The sequence below is a fragment of the Anabrus simplex genome, chromosome 1, assembly GCF_040414725.1.
Source record: "Anabrus simplex isolate iqAnaSimp1 chromosome 1, ASM4041472v1, whole genome shotgun sequence".
In the NCBI taxonomy this organism is placed as follows: domain Eukaryota; kingdom Metazoa; phylum Arthropoda; class Insecta; order Orthoptera; family Tettigoniidae; genus Anabrus; species Anabrus simplex.
In genome coordinates this window covers 1,063,750,370-1,063,774,323 of record NC_090265.1, presented here as the reverse complement: position 1 = coordinate 1,063,774,323, position 23,954 = coordinate 1,063,750,370, and the positions used below count along the sequence as shown (strand labels likewise).

Here is a 23,954-nt window from a genome sequence, read left to right as displayed (position 1 = left end):
GGTGCATGAAAGGGAATAAGCCATACTTTATGAGTTTATATCGTTATTAGATTGGATCAAACAGTGCGTATAATGAATGGAATGCTTTCCCCAATGTAAATGCTTGATGATGATGATGATGATGATGATGATGATGATGCTTGTTGTTTTAACAGGTCTAACATCGAAGGTCATCGGCCTCATGGAAATGTTTCCTCTGATGCTTAATTAAATGCACTTTTCAAAACAATATTGTATAAAAACGTTTAAAACCATCAGAATGTTGTTAGGGGACGGAAGCATTCACATGTTTAAATATTTTCGAGTTGGCTTATTCAGATACTGTGAATCATTTTCTGCATTGAAATATTTTTAGTAGGATACAATATATTACCAAAGTGGCAGAATTAACTTCGGGGTAAATACGATGATATCATTTTCTTGAGTTCCAATACTGCCCTCATGACCATTTATAGTTGTAACTCGGTTTTCCTGCAACTGAAATTTGCAAGTATATTTTGTTCACATATTATGTGATACTTAGATTAGTGCTATTTCTAGCCTAATGTCCACTTATATGACCAAAATAGTGACTACATTCAGAGCAATGTTCACGGACATATCGTTCACCTTTTTCATCGATCAATATATTCTGCCTCTGTAAGAACAAGAGAATCGCAAATCAGCCGTTTTGCGATTTTCATCTTATAATTCTAATAAAGATTTTCAGTGTTTTGAACTTACAGGACCAAGGACACCCTAGAAAGTCTTTATAACCATAACGGTAAGCAGCATTACCGTCCTTTATATACTGGATTTAGCTTCTACCAGAGATTTTACGATACATTTTCACTACTCTATCAGCGCAGTTAAAAGGGCATAAAGTAGTTACAGAATCTTAAAAGTCAGTGAGCCAGCTTTGAGAACACACTCTAAATAACTGTCAGGAAAATCGGATTAACTTACGTTGATGTCCAGATATATATATGTCCTAGCATGTGAACTCTGGGTCTGAAGAGGATGTAGTATTTTTCAGAAGTAACATGTAACATTAACAGCTCTGTGGGTTCGTTTCTACTCTGCCATACGAAAACGTACAACCAGAGTTGCCAACTCACTTTTACTACGTCCTTTTAGACCTCTCAAAATCTCCTTCCATTCACCCCATACGTTCCTACTCGAGCGTGAAAATGTGTGTAGCTTATAATAACAATAATGATGATGATGATGATGATGATGATGATGATAAAAATAATGAAATGAAATGTCGTATGGCTTTTAGTGCCGGGATATCCCAGAACGGGTTCGGCTCGCCAGGTGCAGGTCTTTATATTAGAGTCCCGTAGGCGACTTGCGCATCTTGATGAGGATGAAATGATGAAGAAGACAACACATACACCCAGTCCCGTGCCATTGGAATTAACCAATTAAGGTTAAAATCCCCGACCCGGCCGGGAATCGTACCCGGGACCCTCTGAACCGAAGGCCAGTACGCTGACCGTTCTGCCAAAGAGTCGGACTATTCTTCTTCTTCATAGTACCGTATCAGGTCCCCCTGACGTTGGCGATCACTGTGGCGAATGCAGAACGATCGGACTATAAAAATAATAATTACAATGGTGAGACATAGAAACCGGGCGAGTTGGCTGTGAGGTTAGAAGCGCGTAATAATTACAATGGTGAGACATAGAAACCGGGCGAGTTGGCCGTGAGGTTAGGAGCGCGTAGCTGTGAGCTTGCATCCGGGAGATAGTAGGTTTGAACCCCACTGTCGGCAGCCCTGAAGATGGTTTTCCGCGGTTTTCCATTTTCACATCAGGCAAATGGTAGGACTGTACCTTAATTAAGGACACGACCACTTCCTTCCCACTCCTAGGCCTTTCCTGTCCCATCGCCGCCATAAAACCTATATGTGTCGGTGCGACGTAAAGCAAATTCTTAGGAAAAAAGGTCCAATGAGTGTTTCTAGACAAAAGCCATCTTAACGAATGTGAAACATTTGAGATGTAAGTATTTGAAAAAGGAAGTGAATACATCTCTTTTTTGCGTACATTATGATTTGCATTCCTTAAAAGTTTAATTCTTTCCAGCACTTAAACTAGTATTGCACGTCTTACAACGAGCACAGTAGTAATCGAATGGATCTGCTGTTATCTATGCTTTAAAAATTTTCTTCTGCTCCTTCCTACCACGCGTTAGCCCGCCTGGTGGCCACGATCGTTAAAGCGTCAAGTCTATACGGTCTGACACCGAAGTAAGCCCGTTCGAGTCTCGTTGGTCAAGCAATGTTCACCATCAGAATGTTGCCTGGCAGGGTAGGAGAGGTGGTGGTATACAATTTCTAATAATGTGACTGAGTGCCAAAAGCCTGGAATCAGTTTCAAACCTCTCCACAGTGTTCATATGGAGCGAGGGCTTATGACGCTGTTGATGTGATTCGTTTGTCAGATGGGGAGGGTAAAGCTTTGAACAGATGCCTTGGTGTTATTCGACAGGAGTGGGCTTCGTGGCTACACCGGGTTTCACCGTCTTCCTACATCATCATCATCATCATCATCATCATCATCATCATCATCATCATCATCCCAGATCCAGACACGCGGGTCACCCACGGGAGTCAGATAGAAAGACCTGCACCAGGCGAGCCGAACATGTACGCGGACACTCCCAGCACTAAAAGCCATACGATAAGTAAACACTACCGTGTGTTCCAAACTATATGCTTTCGGCTTCGCTTCTCAGTTTTCTCGACCTCCCCTACCACCGGACCAGCATTGCATAGGTAGATTTTTAAACTTAAATTCATACTAAAAGATCCACCACATGACCCGCGTGTCACGCTACGTAATAACAGAGCTAACTGAATGTACATCTTGATTGCATGTAGCAAGCGATTGCAGGGAAGAAATTATGAGGGGGTTCATCAAACACATCTCCGCATTAAGTTATCATCACAGGCATAGTAGGTGTATGGCTTAGTTCAGTGAAGCGTTGATTTTTATTCCATTATTGTTGATCCAATTATTTTGCCAAAAATTCCCTACATTATGCGGTGGATTCGCAAAATCCGCCCCTACATCCCTACTTCATTAGGAAAAGGTCGTACTACCCCAACGTTTCTATGGTTGGCAACACTGACTATGACATACATTGGTCCATCTACACAACGAAAGCCAAGCTTTATATGAACTCGTGCTTTATAATTATTTCTCAGTTTTGTGTAATATTTTTCCAATAACATGTAAATTTAACGAACATGCGGCAGATGCATCCCCACTACATAGCAATTAGCTGACTGAAAACCGATAAAACATGATTACAATCACAGCTTAATTACATATTGAATACTACCAGTTCGTTTCTTGTTGGACGAAATACACAACGCAGCAAACATGGCCACGTTTAACAACCTGCATATGACAATGTATGAAATATTGCCTTCTTAAGCGGCATTCACACGCTCAGTGAGAACTGATGTGTTGTGGCATCTCTAACAAGATAATCATGGCCCATAACGAGTTTTTATCTTATCTGGCTATAATTTAGTGGAACGCATGACAAAATTCGATATAGTCATCACCGATGGACGGACTTGAAATAGGTACCCGGTGAAATAAAAACCAATCTATTGTACCTATATAATGCTACTTGTACAGAGCCGGACTTGAAATACCCGGTGAAATAAAAACCAATCTATTGTACCTATATAATGCTACTTGTACAGAATACATCTTTCCGTCTGAACTTCTTGAATATTAACTTGATAGTTGGATTTTATATCGGGCAGAGTACTAAATGTCCATGTCAGTTTCCGTTTAACATTTCTTTGTTTATCAGAATAATGAATTTGTTATTTAAGCTAAGGGTATGGGACGTTAGTCTGCACCATGACCTAGGAGTAGCGACATGGCCGAGATAGGCCGAGATGATTAATCGTGCTGACCATGTGTCACCTCGTAATCTTTAGGCCTTCTGGATGAACAGCGGCATGTGTTCAATCGGTCTACGTTATTTAGTAATCGGTAATTACATTTCTTCACCTGCAATATCTAAGTGTTGTAGATTTCGCTTAATTATCGAAAGAGAGACTTGAATTCCTATTTCTTTCATTCTTGGTGAACGTCCAGGAAACAATGAGCATGTCTGGTAATTATTAGGATCGAAACCAGCATGGATCTTCCTCGCGCTCTTATGAAATGGTAGGGTAAATGACCTGGGAAGGGGCTTTTTTCTTCCAGGTGTAGTTTTCACCTTATAGGGTTGTTAACCAGGAAGAATTGATAGTGTGCTTTAAGGAAGCAGCTTTTTCCATGGTGTACTTACACTGAGGCCTGTTCCTTTTAAATGTAAACCGCATACTAAGGAAAACTCACCAGAGTACCAAAGAGTACTTAGTTTATTACCCAGTCTATAAATGGATGATGTTCACTTCCCTTTCAAGGTTTTTTCTCTAGGAAGCCGATTAGTTTTGAAATGTGTGTGAATTTGCGTGTTTATGAGTTCTGAATTTTGAAGGAAAAGCACGCCAGGCTGTTATGCTTATGGATTCAGAAGCAGATCCGAAAAAGGTTTTAAAATAAAATTGGACAATTGCTTGTTTGCTGCTCTTAAAGTAGCATATATTATAATGGTAACAACATTTTAAAAAATGGGTTAGCAATTTTAAGGATTCCAAGGCAGTAAATGCCAGATTTGTACGTTAATAATAGCCGTATCAAAAACTTGTACATAATGAAAGTTTTTTAGAATATAATTTCCGATCTTTTACATTTGGCGCAATTTTCCCTACATGGAGAAATAACGGTGATTTTCAGGATTATTACATTTTCACAAATTTTCAAATATCCCCAAATATATCTGTTTTATCTAAAACCCGTATGTAGCGAAAGTTACAGGAATGGCCTGTTCCGATCATTTATATCTCTTTCACTTTAACCATATGATATACTGTATTCTCGAATTCAAGATTTCATGGCTATTCATCTCTCAAAGTACCAAGTAATACGTGCCACCCAGCATGATATGTTTTCCCACACATTATCATTATATCAATAACTAGCTGTTATCCACGACTTAATTGTTTCTCGGTACTGCACTAAGACATAATCTGAAAATCACTAAAGTATAACAATTCACCAAAAATTGCATTTCATTTACCCCAGAACCTCTTTGTAAACCACGTATGTGGTATTGCCTTTCGGGGCTCAGATGACCAGGCTACTGGCAGAGCTAAATCTGGAACATGCCATGTATGGAACTCTGCATGTGAGAAACAGTCCTCTTTCGAGTCGAAATAAAAGGGTTTCTTTATTTCTAACGGAGATTCCAAATACCGATTTTCACGTCTGTAACATTTTAGCTTTTGAGATATAAGTATCCTCACAAGGAGAATTCAACCCCTTCCTCCCTTATTAATTTGATTTTCCGAAAAGAAAAGTACGTGTTTCTTTATTTTTAAAGGGGATTACAAATACCAATTTTCACGTCTACAACATGTTAAGTTTATGAGATATACTGTAGATATAATCATTTTTAAAACTGCTCCACTCCTTGGCTGAGTGGCCAGCGTTGAGGCTTTCGGTTCACAGGGTTCCGGCTTCGATTGTAGACTGGGTCGGGGATTTTAATCGCGTGTGATTAATTCATCTGGCTCGGGGACAGGTTGTTTGTGTTTATCCCAACACCCTCCTCCTGATATTCACTCAACACACCACATTGCCAACTACAACAGGAACACGAAATAGTATTTACATCCCTACACAGGAGGTTAGTGTCAGGAAAGGCATCCAGCCGCAAAACAGGGTTAATCCACATGCGCTACACAGTTCGCACCCGCGGCCCCACAGGTGTGGGGAAAAGTGGTAAAGGAAAAAATACTCATTGTCAAAGTTTTTTTTATTATTCCATCCCCTTAAGTGGATTTTCAAAAAAAGTGTGTTAATTTATTTTTAAAAGAGTTTCCAAGTACCAGTTTTAATGTCTGTAACATCTTCAGTTCCTGAGATATATGTATCCTCATATAAAGGATTCAACTCTTTCCTCACTTCTTTTCACCCCGCCCCCAACCCCTCTCCTTAATTGGATTTTCTGAAAACAAAAATTCTTGATCTTTTATTTTTAAAGAAGATTCCAAATACCAATTTTTATGTCTGTAGCATGTTAGGTTTTTGTGATATATTGTAGACTAGCAAATGTACACGTGCTTCGCTTCGCTATTTTACATTGTATACGGATTTCTCCTTAAATTACTGTAAATGCAGTGAGTAAGACTATATTAAATTGCACCTACAAACGGACTTCACCATCAGACGACTCGTTCAGTGTTCTACATGTTTGATCCTGTGACATTTTCCCGTATCTCCTATATTTTTGGGTTAGATTCAGTTATTCATTGAGTGGGGTGAAATTTGGTACAGTTTTCACATACTACTTTATTTTTTTGATACTCATGTGACCCTGGAATCACAAAATTTTGCGAACATATGGCCACTGGTCATGTCAATGTGCGTGCCGAATGTCATGTTTGCATCCTTCCTATAAGTGTACTAAACAATAACATACACGTGTAAAAAGTACATTAACTTGAACTCAAGAAATGCAGTACTATTGAACGAATAAGGGATAGAGATACGACAAAATGTCATAGGCCCAAAGTTGTAGATCTCTCCAAATTGTAACCCGATCTTTTGTGATACGACTTACGGTTTAGCCACCAATTATTCCGAAAGGAAGGTCTGCACCGTCGTTAAAATTGCATCAATATTTCGATATTTTCCGGGGCCAAAAGTTATACATTTGCATGGCCTGGAAGATATATTTCCTCCAAGAAAAGATTGTCCAGGTTTCGGGATTAGCACTCACATACATAAGGAGTAATTAAGGAAGAAAGTAATACGGCTGAGAAAGTTGAAATTAACAGAAAGTAGGATTATAACTGAGGACAGCGGGATGAGTACAAATATGTAAATTCTAAGTGAATGTTTTGGAAAATCAAATGCCCCTCAATAAATTATGCTGGTATGAGTTATGGATATAAGAAAGCGGTGACAGAGGAGAAATTGAGGCGCAGGGATTCTTAGGTAAACAGATAAGAAGACGAGTAATGGTGTTATTACTTGAGCTATTCGAGGACGGTTATAACCTCCAACGATATTCCGCCAATATCCCGCAGAATGGCCGATTGACGCCTCTCTGGCCTTCAACCCAAGGAACAACCACGAATTTAAAGGCATGATGGGTAAAATGGCAATACGTTACTTCCCTGCTGGCATGCAGTCAGAGACGGTTCCATGGTAACTTGCAGGTTCGTTGTCGGTCTGTCGGTCACTCATTGCAGAGCATGATACTCGCAGAAAATAGTAAATTTCTCCGTCACTTGAAGAGTAAGGTAAATTATGAACATAACGAAAGTTGTTTTTAATAAAGATGCGTTTCACATACGGTCCACGGAGTTTACAGAAAATCAATAGTATAAGAGAAAATGGAGAAAACCCGTTCTGGTTTTCCTATAAACTCCACGTCTATTCAAAGATTTTAATATGATAAGCATATCGAAACTTTCCTCGGAATGAGTATAATCTAAATGTGAAGTTTGGTTGAGATCTATCCAGCCGTTTTGCCTTGATGGTGAAACAAACAGACAAACAGACACGAAAAATAAAAACCACCGATTCGGTCTTGAGTTGACCTGAAACGGATAAATATCTAGAAAATTGGCAAAACAAACGAAATTACAGACAGCGGACCCCCTACAACTTTATTTATATAGATAATCTCGTTGCTGTAAGAATACTGGAGCTGACGTTGCCATGGTTACGGCAGTTCATTACTTTATCCGATTCCTAGAGCAGGGCCAGTGTGATGCCAATATCTCCACAACGGTTGGTTTTAGGGCCTTAAATCATGGTATTTGGGCCCGTAGGGCTTACTGAGTTTTGTTCTTTGCGTCAAGGTGCTTAAATTGAGCTTTGTCTCGTCCTTGCACGACAAATCCGATATTTCGCTATATTAGCCTAGTATTTTTATATTTCCCCCCGTGAGGGGGGCTCCTCGAATTCTTATGAAAATAAAATGCAGCCCATGTCCCTCAGGGATAATGCGTATTTACATTAGTAAAATAATTTTTAGAATCGGTCCAGTAGTTCCTGAGATTAGCCATTACACAAACAAATTTTAACTTTTTATATATTAGTACTAGCTGTTACCCATGGCTTTGCTCGCGAGGATTTCGTAATTTGATAAAAATTATAGTACGCGAACCTTTTCTTGAGCCGAAGTTCCCATTCAGCACTATGGAGGTCAGGGATCAAGAAAAGGTTGGCGTAATATACTTGTTCCTCGGTACTGCACTAAGACATTATCTGCAAATCCCTAAAGTACAGTATAAAAACTCACTGTAAAATTGCATTTCATTCACCCCAGAACCTCTTTGTAAACCACGTTTGTGGTATTGCCTGTTGGGTCTAAGATGACCAGGCTACTGGCAGACCTAAATCTGGAACACAGGACATGGGACTCATGTGAGATACAGTCCTCTTTTATGTCGAAAAGGAAAAAAAAAGAAAAGGTTTCTTTATTTCTAAAGGAGATTCCAAATACCGATGTTCACGTCTGTAACATCTTAGCTTTTGAGATATAAGTATCCTCATAAGGAGAATTCAACTCCTTCCTAACTTATTAAGTTGATTTTCCTAAAAGAAAAAGAACGTGTTTCTTTATTTTTAAAGGAGACTACAAATACCAATGTTCACGTCTGTAACATGTTAAGTTTATGAAATATACTGCAGATATACTCATTTTAAAAACTACCCCACACCTTGGCTGAGTAGTCAGCGTTGAGGTCCTCGGTTCACAGGGTTCCGGCTTCGATTCCGGCCTGGGTCGGGGATTTTAATCCCGTATGATTCTTTTGGCTCGGGGACAGGTTGTTTGTGTTTGTCCAAACGCTCTCCTCTTCATATTCACCCAACACACCACATTACCAACCACAACAGGAACACGCAATAGTAATTACATCCCTACACATACGGTTGCCGTCAGGAAGGGCATCCAGCCGTAAAACAGGGTCAAATACACATGTGCGACACAGTTCGCACCCGCAACCCCGCAGGTGTGAGAAAAACTGTAGAAGAACAACAACAAGAAGAAGAAAATAAGGTACTCATTTTAAAAATTCACACGCGTTTTTATTCTTTTCACCCCCCTAAAGTGGATTTCCAAAAAAAATGTGTGTTCATTTATTGTTAAAGGAGATTCCAAGTACCAGTTTTAACGTCTGTAACATCTTCAATGTCTGAGATATATGTATCCTCGTATAAAGAATTCAACTACTTCCTCACTTGTTTTCACCCCTCCCCTCCTCATCCCTTAAGTGGATTTTCTGAAATCAAATATGTGTATTCTTTTCTTTTTAAAGGAGATTCCAAATACCAACTTTTATGTCTGTAGCATGTTAGGGTTTGTGATATATTGTAGATAATTTCGCTGCTGTAGAATCCTGGAGTTGACGTTGCCATGGTTACGGCAGTTCATTTTTTTTATCCGATTCCTAGAGCAGGGGTGCTGGCAATATTGCCGTAACGGTTGGTTTTAGGGCCTTAAAACATGGTTTACGGGCCCGAAGGACTTCCTGAGTTTTGTTCTTTGCGCCAAGAGGCTTAAATCGAGCTTTGTCTCGTCCTTGTACGACAAATTCGAAATTTTTCCTATATTAGCCTATTATTATTTTTATATCTCGCACCCGTCCTCCCCCCCCCCTCCCCCCGCTGGAAGTGTTTTCAAAATATAATACAGCCATGTCCCTCAAGGATAACGAATATTTAAAAAGTCAAAGTAAAGTCATCTCCCTACAGGCCATGAAGGCCCTTGGAGGGGTGGAAGGTAAAGGCTTCCACTATCCGTAACCTCGGCACTTGATGGGGTAGAGTGGTTAGCTCTACGCCCGGCCGCCTTTGCCCCCAGGAATTACCCTGGTACTCATTTTTGGTGTAGGCTGAGTGAACCTCAGGGCCATATGCACCTCCGGAAGTGGAAATCTCATTTCTTAAATTTTACGACTTCCTGACGGGGATTCGAACCCACGTCCTTCCGGGCGAACCGAGCACGCCTTTACCGCCTCGGCCAGGCAGCCCCTAAACGAATATTTACATTAGTAAAAGAATTTTCAGAATCGGTCCAGAGTTCCTGAGATTAGCCATTACATACAAACAAACTTTACCTTTTTATCCATTAGTATAGATAACAACGTAATAGCAAAACCGCTAGTAACAAATATAATGTTTAAAATACAACGGGTATATACAAATACTGACCGAACGGGTGCACAGAATTAGTCGCATATCACGGGGATCGAACCGCGGGTGATCGGAAACCGAGTCCTTAATACAAGTACAGTAACCTCAACGTAGGAAGGTGTCTGGTTCGGGCATTTGCAGTCATCTCCCCCCCCAACGTGCTCTATTCTGACAGTGAGCCATGTACAAGCTCCTTCTAAGTAAATGAGCAAGTCAGCAACTAACAGATGCAAGTGAAAAGAGAATTATGTTGAAATTTAGTTACGAAATTTAAAGTATAGGCTTGATACACTTTAGCAGATCTTTGTCGTTATTTGTTTTCCTTTCAAAGTTTTTCCCCGCGAAAAATACATATTTTTTATCTTTACCTATATTTTCCTGCCTTAAAGCTAACATAATATTAAACTATGTCAAATTTCAATCTTATTTGATAACCCATTAGGACGTGCGTGGGTACTTTTTTAATGAATTAATAATTCTTGGGCGAGCGGGTAATTTCGCCAGCAACAAATAGTATTTTCTCAAACTATACTGTAGTAATACCAATATTTAATTGCACATTACGGGGATCAAATCGTAGCCATCATTAACGGAGCTGTATACACAACTAACCTAGGACCACGAAGATTTGTTTTCACCATTAAATAGTAGCAGGTTTTCGTTATTAGTTATATTAGTAGAATGTTACAGTATATTATCTTAACATAAATATGGAGCTAGGTAAGATGCAGAAGATCTCGAGAAGCTGCTAAATGGTATGGATGAAGTCTTGGGTAAGGAGTACAAGATGAACATAAATAAGTCCAAAACAAAAGTAATGGAGTGCAGTCGAACGAAGGCAGGTGATGCAGGAAATATTAAATTAGGAGATAAAGTCTTACAGGAAGTAGATGAATATTGTTACTTGGGTAGTGAAATAACTACCGATGGTAGAAGTAAGGAGGACATAAAATGCAGATTAGCACAAGCAAGGAAGAGCTTTCTTAAGAAAATAAATTTGCTCACTTCAAGCATTGATATAGGAGTTAGAAAGACGTTTTTGAAGACTTTCGTGTGGATCGTGGCATTGTATGGAAGTGAAACATGGACGATAACTAGCTCAGAAAGAAAGCGAATAGAAGCTTTTGAAATGTGGTGTTACAGAAGAATGCTGAAGGTGAGATGGATAGATCGAATCACAAATGAAGAGATACTGAATCGAATAGGCGAGAGGAGATCGATTTGGCTAAATTTGACGAGAAGAAGTGATAGAATGATAAGACACATCTTAAGACACCCAGGACTTGTTCAGTTGGTTTTTGAAGGAAGTGTAGATGGTAAGAACGGTAGGGGTAGACCAAGGTATGAATATGACAAGCAGATTAGAGCAGATGTAGGATGCAGTAGTTACGCAGAATTGAAAAGGTTAGCACAGGATAGAGTGGCATGGAGAGTTGCATCAAACCAGTCTATGGACTGATGACTCAAGCAACAACAAGATAATCGTGCCTACTCATCGATTAATACAGGCCTAACTGATTATATTTTTTCCATTTTCTGCGTATGTTAATATTATATACGTACCAATAAATCATACATAAAAACTACATTTCTATGTATAGTTATAGTTTGAAGATATTGCGTTGTATATTCTGATATGTAAAACCATGTAACCATGTTTAAATGTAGACTAATTTTACTGTCATGACATAAATTATTTATTTCATGCCACATATATAATAAAATAAATGTTATTATAGACCTACGTACCAATGCAGAATTTCTGACCTCTTAAATAATTGTGACTTTCTGTATACCACGTATAAATCTAAATTTTGAAGTCTTATGTCGGGTAGTAAGACTCTGAATATAACAAATACGGATATATATACAAATATAAGCAAAATAAATAACATCTTAAAACTTGAACTATTCTTTATCGAAACAATAATCATATTATCCCTCCCATCTGTCAGCTGATTGAGTACTTGGCTAAAACATGGCGGCTGGACTGGACTTGGCCAACTGTACATAGAGAGTCACAGGAGGAGCTAACAAACAACGACTCTTTCATAAATAAAAACACGTTAATTCAATAAAAACAATTAATACTATGTACTTTATCTCTCGTTACATTGATAGTTGGTGATGTCACTGACTTCTGTTTGTATCCATCGTTGATGTCTAAACAGCAACCTCCACTCAAAATCTGGTGGCCAGTCTGTGAATTACCAGGACTTACGAAGAACCGATCTAATACCCAGCTGGACAGCGCTCGGTCGCTGGATGCTCCGGAACGTGTGCTTTAACACGTAACGCATCATTTCCTGGGGAAGCATTAGAGTTACAGACTTTTTTTGTAGTACACATGCTGGGTTTACATTTCTAGCGGCTACAACACCCCCAAGTTCAATATATACCTACAAATTACTAGTCACAATTCTTAAAAAAGTTAATTTGGAAAAATCAAGAACGCTGGTTTTTGCACAGAATATTTAAGATACATTGTATATCCCCCATATTTTAAGCACAGTTGGTTAAGAAGTTTTTGAAGTGATTGAGCAAAAAATAAACAGACACCATCTCATCTTAAGCTATTACTCGATCTTTTACAAACAATTTCGCAAATAGTACATTTTAGTTCAATAATTTTAAATAGTCAAATAGCGTGACCTAGTCATGTGGAAGTTTGCTCTGAGAATGTTTGTGCTGAATTTCACAAAATTCCTCCCAGTGATTTAGACGTGATGTCATTTTGGAAGGCAGACAGGGAAACGTCATTCCTTCTTCATATAGAGAGATTGCTCTAAAATAATACTTGCTTTCTACAGAGAGTTTGAGACCATTCCTAATACTTTTGATCCTACTTACCCTTTTAGGCCCAAAAGTTAAGGAAATGAAAAACATGTGCATTTTACGGTTTTTTATATTTGAATACGCTTGAAATAAGACCAGAAATGAATTTGGTTTAAATCCAACAACCCGAATTATGCCTCTGGAGATGAACACAACGTGTAATGTTCACAACTGCCAGACAAAACAATTATAGTTGTCAAAGAGAACGTGAGAGTGTGGAGAAATAAATTGATATAGGTAAGAAGTGATACATGCTAGTTAATGACGGAATTGTGTCTAAGGTAAGCTAGACAGTATAACTTTGTTGAAGTCTACAGCTATTAGGTACGTAGATTATATTTATAGCATATAAACAATGAACCGGCATATTCTATTTAAATTGCATGTTCTGAAAGACAAAATTAATATTCAGTGGAGACGTTGGACGTGGCATGAAGGGATTGAGGATGACTACTGTGGTGACCCTCACTTTGGGATGTCACGTTTCCAGAGTATCCGATGGACCTCATGGCATGTCCAAGTAGTCTCGTGTTACCTTTTCGTTTGTGTTTTGCTTTGTAAAGTTACATTTATTAACATAATTTTTCTAACATTCGTTCTTTATTCAATTCCTAAATCATTTATGTGTTAAAATTGATTTATGATTTTTCATGACACTTATTTTGTTTTTATTTACTTTTTATGTATAATTATGCTAAAGGATATCAAACATTTGTACACTGCATGTATCACAAATAAGAAAATATTACACTAAACAATACCCTCTCCCTGATCTGTGTTTTCTAGATTATGGAAGATGGGTCTTATCTTATCTTATCTTATCTTATCTTATCTTATCTTATCTTATCTTATCTTATCTTATCTTATCTTATCTTATCTTATCTTATCTTATCAAAGAGAACGTAAGCGTGGAACATCCACAGTACTCTAGGAACTTGGAAGTACCCGTTATATTTCAAGGAATAAAAGAAAATAGTCACTACCTACCAATGAGTTAACATTTTATTTTGAATCTCTCCAACGTGTTTCATCTATCAGTATCAAAGACAGTTACGATGTTGCTGCTATTTTCAGCCAAAATGAAATGAAACAGATGCCTGGAAAGCACATGCATGTTTGGGTAGCACATGAAAAGGCAGTGTTCAGTGACATATTCATGAATCAGGCTATCTAAAGGTTTTCAGTACCTTTATTAGGTAGAGCTTGGCATCTCCAAGTGAAACTCCAGAAGAAACGCGAACTTGGAAAAACTCCCTCCTGCTCTCTGTCCCGAGCTATGTAAGACCAATAGCTTTCTAATCGGTACAGGAGTGCCCATGATGAGCCAGTCGGAAGTGTCTTGAGGTCTCTGCAGACTCCTGGTCCATTGATTTGGGATTCTATGCAGAAAATAAGGGCCCGATATTCCATGAGCGGACACGAAACACCTGTTGGAAAAGTCGTCCATGGTTATGGTTTCTAGTGACCGTGCTTGAGCTCCCTGTTGTCCCCTTTCGTTCACATAGGGCTGATCCCGTATGACGGAACCTGTCAACGATTCTCTTATTATGTGCCCCATTATTAATTCAATCCCCATACTGTTCTTTAACGTGAAGTGAACTCGGCCCTTTCTGATGCCCCACTTCATATGACCGGAAATAATGTTCCTCGTCTAGTATACATATGGTAAATAAATACTTCGTTGCTAGGGGAAACGCGGACAGCACATGGGCAATAATTTCTTTGATCACATGTCGCTAAGCATGAGGTCATCATCATCATCATCATCTGTTTACCCTCCAGGTTCGGTTTTTCCCTCGGCCGTAGCGAGGGATCCCACCTCTACCGCCTCAAGGGCAGTGTCCTGGAGCTTCAGACTCTTGGTCGGGGGATACAACTGGGGAGTATGACTAGTACCTCGCCCAGGCGGCCTCACCTGCTATGCTGAACAGGGGCCTTGTGGAGGGATGGGCAGATTGGAAGGGATAGGCAAGGAAGAGGGAAGGAAGCGGCCGTGGCCTTAAGTTAGGTACCATCCCGGCATTCGCCTGGAGGAGAAGTGGGAAACTACGGAAAACCACTTCCAGGAAGGCTGAGGTGGGAATCGAACTCACCTCTACTCAGTTGACCTCCCGAGGCTGAGTGGACCCCGTTCCAGCCCTCGTACCACTTTTCAAATTTCGTGGCAGAGCCGGGAATCGAACCCGGGCCTCCGGGGGTGGCAGCTAATCACGCTAACCACTACACCACAGAGGCGGACTAAGCATGAGGTGGTGAATGTTTTAAGACTTTTTTTTACAATTTGCTTTACGTCGCACCTACACAAATAGGTGTTACGGAGACAATGGGTTAGGAAAGGCCTAGGAGTGGGCAGGAAGCGACCGTGGTCTTAATTAAGGTACAGCCCAGCATTTGTCTGGTGTAAAAATGGGGAAACCACGGAAAACCATATTCAGAGCTGCTGACAGTGGGGTTCGAAACCACTATCTCCCGGATGCAGCTGTGCGCCCCTAACCATACGGCCAACTCGCCCGGTGTACATGATAAGAAGTAGAGTTGTATACAATACATTCCCTATCAGTATACTAAATGCAATCGTGTTTATTTCATACTTTATGATCTACAAATATTTTTGAGTTGCTAAGAATAGTTCAATGCATTTGTGAAATCAATAGCTGAGGATAGATTGTCAATTTCTTGTAGTGATCAAAATGATACGTTGTCTTTCAGGAAGATCAAGACTGGGGATTCGTTGCCATGGTGCTTGATCGCCTGTTCCTGTGGATCTTCACGATCGCCTCCATTGTGGGGACATTCGCCATCTTGTGCGAGGCGCCTTCTCTGTACGATGACACCAAGTCCATCGACATGGAGCTGTCTATGGTCGCAAAACACCAGTTCCGACCGGACATGGGGCTGGATAGGCACAACGAGGGTGCAGAACACACTCTCTTTGACTGAGACGTAGTCGCTATGTTCTACCAGTTCCTGGGAATCAAACCGCTTTGTGTGTTTTCAAAAGAGAAGAAACTCTATACTCTCACAAAATAGCCAACAAGAGTTCCCAAAATGTGAAACAATTCGAAGTCGAAACTCCATAAAATATTTTACATTCAATTTGTGCCCAACTTCTCCTCTATTGAAAGAACCGTAACTGCAGAAATCAACCCAACACTGAATTTACATTATGTTAAACTACTATACACCATAAGTAAATACTTCCTTGCTAGGGAAATGTTTCAAATTTTCGTAAGGAATCTTGGTCTACGTCAGAAGACGCAAATGCTACTCTAATTAAAGAAACCTTTAAATGTTTCGCTATAACCAACTTCCATTGCTAAGTGGAGGTAAGTCTCACATTACTATGGGACAGTAGCGTAGCCAGGATCGACGGAATCGGAGGGGGGGGGGGGCTTTATAGTTACAAAATTCTGATAGAATATAATAAAGGTGCGTGTGCGTGTGTGGTTTCATTAGAAGGACACTGACAAGTAAATGATGTTGATATTCAGATTGCAGTACCGGTACACTACAAAAAGTTGAATTAAAAATACAGAACAAGAAAAATATGATCAAGGTGAGTAATTTTATGGCAAAGGGTATGTTCTGGCCGAGACGGTAAAGGCGTGCTCGGTTCGCCCGGAAGGACGTGGGTTCGAATCCCCGTCAGGAAGTCGTAAAATTTTAGAAACGAGATTTCCACTTCCGGCCCTGAGATTCACTCAGCCTACACCAGAAAGGTACCACGTTAATTCCTGGGGCCAAAGGCAGCCGGGCGTAGAGCTAACCACTCTACCCCATCATGTTCAGGGGTTGCCTGGCTGAGGCGGTAAATGCGTGCTCGGTTCGCCCGGAAGGACGTGGATTCGAATCCCCGTCAGGAAGTCGTAAAATTTAAGAAACGAGATTTCCACTTCCGAAGGTGCATATGGCCCTGAGGTTCACTCAGCCTACACCAAAAACGAGTACCAGGTTAATTCCTGGGGGCAAAGGCGGCCGGGCGTAGAGCTAACCACTCTAACCCGTCACATGCCGAGGTTAACAATGATGGAAGCCTTCACCTTCCACTTCTCCAAGGACTTTCATGGCCTGTACGGAGGTGACTTTGCTTTTTGCTTTTTAAAGGGTATGTTCATATTACAATATAAAATCCAACTTTTGAGGCTTCTTAGAAAATAGATTCAAGAATGTTTTTGGTTTTACAATAATGTCTCTGTGAATGTTTAAAAGAGCCAAACTATTGAGTCGATTTTCACTTGTTTTTTGTCAGTTTCTGTTTATTTTGTTTTGTAAAATTCCCATGGGGGGTTCTGATTCCCAGTACCGCCCCCCCCCCCCTAGCTACGCTCCTGCTATGGGACGTTAAAATTGTGTCTATCGTTTCTGGGTTACAGCAAATCTGAGTGTGATTATCATCGACTTGGTTTTTCTGAACTTATTATACACAAGTGAAGGAATGAAGCCTGTTGTTACCTATTAATAGCTGCAGTATTTTTTCATTTGTCTCAGGCATAGGACAGAGTAAGCTATATCTTACACTAAAGTCTCAATTATAGTATCGACGTTGTTCAGGCTGAATCATTATGTCCATAGTGCCGTGGATAATGTATTCTTTATAAGGTCGGAAGTGTTGCTATTGCATGTCCTAGCTGTTTGAGAAAGCAAAGGGAAATTTCCTCACTTTGCTAGGTATATTACTACGAACCACTGACCTGCATTTTTGAGGTTTCACTAAAAGAAACAACCTGAAGCGGTGCCTTTTTTTATTTTTTAGGAACAAACCAGTCCCCGGACTGAACACATAACAACATTAACTTACTCCTAGTCCTTAAACAGCTATATCTATTCACAAATTAATATCACACTTATGTTCATTAGCTCAGACGTCACAATAATAGAGGTTGTTATACTACTTCCCCGTCCAGCTCTGACTGAATGGTCCGCGTACAGACCTTCGGTGCAGATGGTCCCAGGTTCGATTCTCGGCGATTCCTGCAGACTTTAATTGCTTATTGTTCATTCCTACGACTCGAAAACAGGTGTTCGTGTTTATGTTAAGATACCTCTCTTCATATACATATAACATATTGTACCACCAACCACTACAAAAACACGCAATAGTGAATACGTCCCTCCACATGGGGTGGGCGTCAGGGAGGACATCAGGCCGCAAATCTAGACCTAATCCACGACAAGTAATGACCCCTATAAATTAGGAAAAGGGATACGAAAATATAGACCTAATCCACGACAAGTAATGACCCCAATAAATTAGGAAAATGGATACGAAAATCTAGACCTAATCCACGACAAGTAATGACCCCAATAAATTAGGAAAATGGATACGAAAATCTAGACCTAATCCACGACAAGTAATGACCCCAATAAATTAGGAAAATGGATACAAAAATCTAGACCTAATCCACGGCAAGTAATGACCCCAATAAATTAGGAAAATGGATACGAAAATCTAGACCTAATCCGCGACAAGTAATGACCCCAATAAATTAGGAAAAGGGATACGAAAATCTAGACCTAATCCGCGACAAGTAATGACCCCAATAAATTGGGAAAAGGGATACGAAGATATAGACCTAATCCACGACAAGTAATGACCCAATAAATTGGGAAAAGGGACACGAAAATATAGACCTAATCCACGACAAGTAATGACCCCAATAAATTGGGAAAAGGGATACGAAAATCTAGAACTAATCCACGACAAGTAATGACCCCAATAAATAAATTTGAAAAAGGGATACGAAAATCTAGACCTAATCCACGACAAGTAATGACCCCAATAAATTAGGAAAATGGATACGAAAATATAGACCTAATCCACGACAAGTAATGACCCCAATAAATTGTGAAAAGGGATACGAAAATTATAGTTTCACCATATCTACATGTGCAGCGGTTTGGTGGTTAAAATTACAGTTTTCTCCCCTAATAGAGTTTAATGATTCACTAATAAATATTAAAATTTTCTACCTGTTATAATTTGAAAATTTAGAAAACAAACAAAACACAAATCTAATTTAAATGAGTAATCCATCGACAAAAAGTATTTAGTCATCTGTTGGCTAAGCATGGTGGGAATGTGTTTATCATGCAATGACAATCTCCTCATCAGCATCCTAAATTTACTTTTGTTTAATCCGTGATGGTTTTATTCAAATTAGAGAACTTTTAAAACTGTTAGAAGTAGTCAGTTTCTCCCAGTGAGACAGAGCAAGGTCCTCTTCGGTAGTCCAAGGTTCCGTTAGTTTAGCAATTTTATCGACATGTTGCAAAATATTGTATGACGTCTAGTGCTTCGAGCCGTGGATGTCTCATTCAGAGAATTCAAGCTCCGTTTAATTTAATACCAACATGTGTGTTCCAAGATTCTTCAACTGAGGAAACAGCACAATTTCAATCTGGGTCAAAACTGAGATGATAAAGAATATTCCATAATGCACACAGCGACTGAAAATAAAATTCCTTTCGATGAATAATCACGAACATAATAGAGTTTTACCGATATCTCTAAACAACTGAAAGTTCAAAATTCCTAACGTTATTTTGTAGGAAGAATCAGTTTCCTTTTAAAATCAATCTACGGAAGTAGTTGAAATTTTGACGTTTCTACTATAATTAGGTAAGGTAGGAAAGTCCAGAAAGTATCCACTCGAAAAATTAGATACAGCTTGGAGAAATAGAGTGCTATTCTACTGAGAGAACGTGCAATTGAGACTGACTTTTAATATCAACATAATTGATTACGAGAATGTCCTACATGTTTTAATTTAGTTTATGTGCAAGTGAATAGTTAATATTATATATTTCATTAAGAAACTTCATTCTCTTATACTAGTAGAGAAATTAATGTGTTCTTGTGTATTATGGAAAAGCGCTAGTGTTTCTTTCTTTTCTGTTTGCTCCTAAGTTGATTTCAGAATTTATGATTACTCTGATGATGATGATTATGATGATGTTGGTGATGATAATGGATGTCCAAGAATATTTTCAAGAATTTTACTTCAGTATGTTGAATATTACTCATTGAAATAACAAGAAGAAATTTTGTAAAATCTTATTCCATAGTTTCCTGTTATTCGTATGTCCATAAGTTATTGTAGTACTCTTGAGATGCTCTATATGTGTTTTAGGATCAATAATCATTTGACTTTCCAAATCTTCTCCACAATTGATTTTGTTTCTCTCTTAATGAAATCAAGATTCCTATACTGAGCAAACGAACGAACACATACAATGTGAAGGGTGATGTTTTTAATCTTCAATATGTATGTCTCATGAAGTGAATTATATCTCGTTTGATTTCTTTTTGTATTCCTTTCGAATTTTGTGACTGTAAGCATATTGTAGGTAGAAAAGTCAATTGATTGAAGGCAGATTTCTTGTGGAGTGTTCTTCTTCTGGTTAGTGATGTAATCCAAGTATTTATTTGAGGAAATGAACGTTATTCGAAAAGTACTTTAGACGAAACTTAAAAATTATTTACACTAAGAGATGAAGAATGCTCTAAGAGTATCTATCGAGTTAAGAATGCTATATTAATAAGTTTCTGTGTGTTCTGTGCTATTACTGGACAAATTCTGTTTTTCGAATGCTGTGTGAAAGTATCATGATCTGTGAACCTCTGTATATCTTCTCTGTTCCTTGAATGAACCTTGAAGAAACCTGCCAGTATTTCTCTATAAATATCCATTTCTTATGTTTTAATTTTAACCTGTAATTCATATTTCGAGAGTGTATTAATTTCCCTATACTACAAGACAGGTATCTGCTACTGAGAGAAGTGGATTTTGGGCGTCATGTGAACAAATGGTAAGTATGGGAATGAATACATACTGAACTATCCCCCACTATCTCCTTAGACATGTTGTGTCCGACACATATAATGACAGGATAATGTGAAACAAAAATTAAGCCATGATAACCTCTTGCGAACATTTTTCCTTCTTGAACTCCCACCCACTCCAGAAAATAATAGGATAGTGCCTTATTTAACTTGATGCGGCGTGTTTATAAACCTTAGCTTCAGTAAAGAACACATTCACACACTAGCTTCTAAGGAACAGAGTATTGATTCAAAGTGGCTCCTGATCTATTACCAAGATACGTTGCTTCCATATAAAACTCATGGTCATCATGATCATGATCATTATTATTAATGCCCGGACTTATAAGTACAACAAAAGAGTGAAATAAGCAAGAAAAATGCAAAGTATGAACCAAAATATACAAAACCAAATATATGAAAAATTTGATAAATTATTTATTTCGTAGAATGCTTATCTTATTTCAGGCTATTACAGAATATAAGGAAGATCATCCTGAGATTTTCCGTGTGTAGCTCCCGCGTCTGTCAGTGAAGAACGATTTTTACAGTGAAAATGTAATTTCAACGTCGCATGACGTCATAGGCGCACGTGAAAAGCACCATGGTTCTTCGGTGAATTACTCTTCACTGCCTGTTTCCCCACCAAAAAGCGTTTAAAAAATTTGACGGAAATGGTAAGTAATGAGAATGAATACATACTGAACTATCTCCAGCTATCTCCCCAGAAATACCTGACCGAGCCTTATCGGACGCATTTTTAGCAACACCATGAGTTTCTGAAGACAATGTTACTGAAATTGTGTCTATCATAGAAAGTGAATATTGGAAGGAAATATTTCGAGTTTCCAACTAAATATCAGGTAATTTGGAGAAACGTTTATGGATGTACTCTTGGAGCATAACGCCACCTCGTCCATGTTTCGGCGTGAAGCCAACATCACGATCAGATGATCGGGGTTTAGTTCGAAGTAGCTTCTGAGAGGATTTAAGGAGAACTGTCAAACAGTGCCATTCGAAAAAGGCCACGCAATCCGAACCTGAGAGTACCCTGCTTGGCTGTTGTGGTTAAGCGTAAATTACAATACAAACCGTAGATATAAATAAGTATTTATGTGTATTTTTTCAAGTATTACACCCCTGTGAGTAACAATATAACTGTTTAATGATAATTATTTAATATAATGTACAGTATTTATATTTTTTTTCCAATTATCGCATTATATTGTACTTATTAGCTGAAAGGTAACCTTTGAAAGTTGCCCATCACAAAGTGCATCCTAATTTTAAATATTAATGCAACTGACATCTACAATAAACACTTCATAACTTTCACAAACAGCTGTAAAATACTGCATTTACCGTGTTTTGTGTGCTTTTCGCGGAAATAGGTCTATATGAAACCAGTGCCCAAGCACAAGACACAAAGAGTGGCACATAGCCTATAGGAACATTATGGAAACAAAAGAACACGAGTATCATACTTCAGTGAAGCATACACCACCAACAGATGGCAAGAAAAATGAATTCTCAAGGTCGAAATATAAACAGGTAAAAACAAATTTCCACTTATCATAAGTCGAAAAATTCACAATTACAGCAGTGTCAACTGCATATCAGTTAGCACTGAGTACCTATCTATACATGAAAGAGGAGTCTTTTATATTATGCTACTTCAACAACAAAGTAATAATAATAATTGTTACCGTGTTTTGTGGACTAGAGAGGTGTAAGAAAGTGCGGGCGTGAATGGGGGGACAGAGAAAAGATCAAATATTAATTTAAAACTCTAAAATTGGAAATTTTATTGTTTACTTGTTTGTTTCACAATTCAAATCTAAATGTACAACACCATGTAGCAGTTGAATAGACAGAAGGCGAGCTCGTTAGCTCTAGGAATAATAGTTATTGGAAACCTAAGAATAATCAGGTACAATAGACATAATGATTTTTAAGAGATGAGTATGGTAGCTCAAACGTTACACTATTACAAAGAGCACTATTGTTCCAATCAATTACGAGTTAGGAGACGGAGCTCCAAAATTTACAACATTCCAGCTTCTCCAAGGCCCAATTCTCTGTTTTTACATTAGATTAAATATAAACAGATTTCACTGGCTTACTCGCTCGACAGCCTAAGTTACATTTAAATATAGATAGTTAACATTTAACAGGGACAACAAGTGTCCATTCTACATGGACTTTGTGAAAAAAGGAAAGGATTATTATATCAACCGTAAACCATAATGGTACGAGGCGAACACTTGCACTCCCTTGGAATTACACACTGAAACTCTAAAACCCTATGTGGGCTTATGGCCCGACGTTACAGAGGCTAACACTATACTTCAGAGGTGACTAGATGGAGAAAAAAAATTAAACTTCAAAAAGAAGAAGAGATAAATTTTAAAGTTTACGAAATCATAGTCACGCCGATACCTAGTTGAATGGGAAATAAAAGAGGATCACACCATTTATTCCCTAAGTTAATAAAGTCTTTAGACTGGTTTGAACATTTACAATGAAAGATTGAGTTTTACATTAAGAAAGAATTTTGAAACCTTCCTCTCAAGTTAGCTTTCTGAGACTATTACATGATTATAAGGTGTCTGTCATTACCTTGAGCTGGTGGGTCTTCTGGTGATGGGCAAGGCTTTCCCCCTGCCTCCTCTATGAACACACTCTAAACGTCTTGACTGGAGCGATAGAAAGACAGCATGACCCAAAAGGTCCGTGCTTTTATAGAACTCTCTGGGTCTAAGCCCTGCACACCGCCCTTCCCCCAAATTGTGATTGGTTAATTTAATAAATATTCCAAAATTTTGATTGGCTAACATTTTAAGAAGGAGGGAAGAGATAGAAGTGCTAGTAATCTTAGAACACCAAAAACAATCTGCAAAAAGTTCAGTTTAGAAAATATATGAATACCAAAATGCTCTTCAAAATTAATTGTCCATCCTCCCATCAGAAGGTCACATAAGTCGACAGTAGAGACATCTGAAGACAAAGTTAGAAACTTCTTCGGA

The 23,954-nt window shown here is 38.7% G+C and overlaps 1 protein-coding gene across 1 annotated transcript in view; it reads left to right on the top strand.

The window, feature by feature from the left end:
* Positions 1–16,046, top strand: part of nAChRalpha2 (nicotinic acetylcholine receptor alpha2) — a 687,424-nt gene extending 671,378 nt beyond the window's left edge. The window contains exon 7 of the mRNA XM_067137204.2: positions 15,816–16,046. Coding sequence (XP_066993305.1) covers positions 15,816–16,046 — 231 coding nt within the window. The remainder of the gene's footprint in view (positions 1–15,815) is intronic.
* The last annotated feature ends 7,908 nt before the right edge of the window (positions 16,047–23,954 follow it).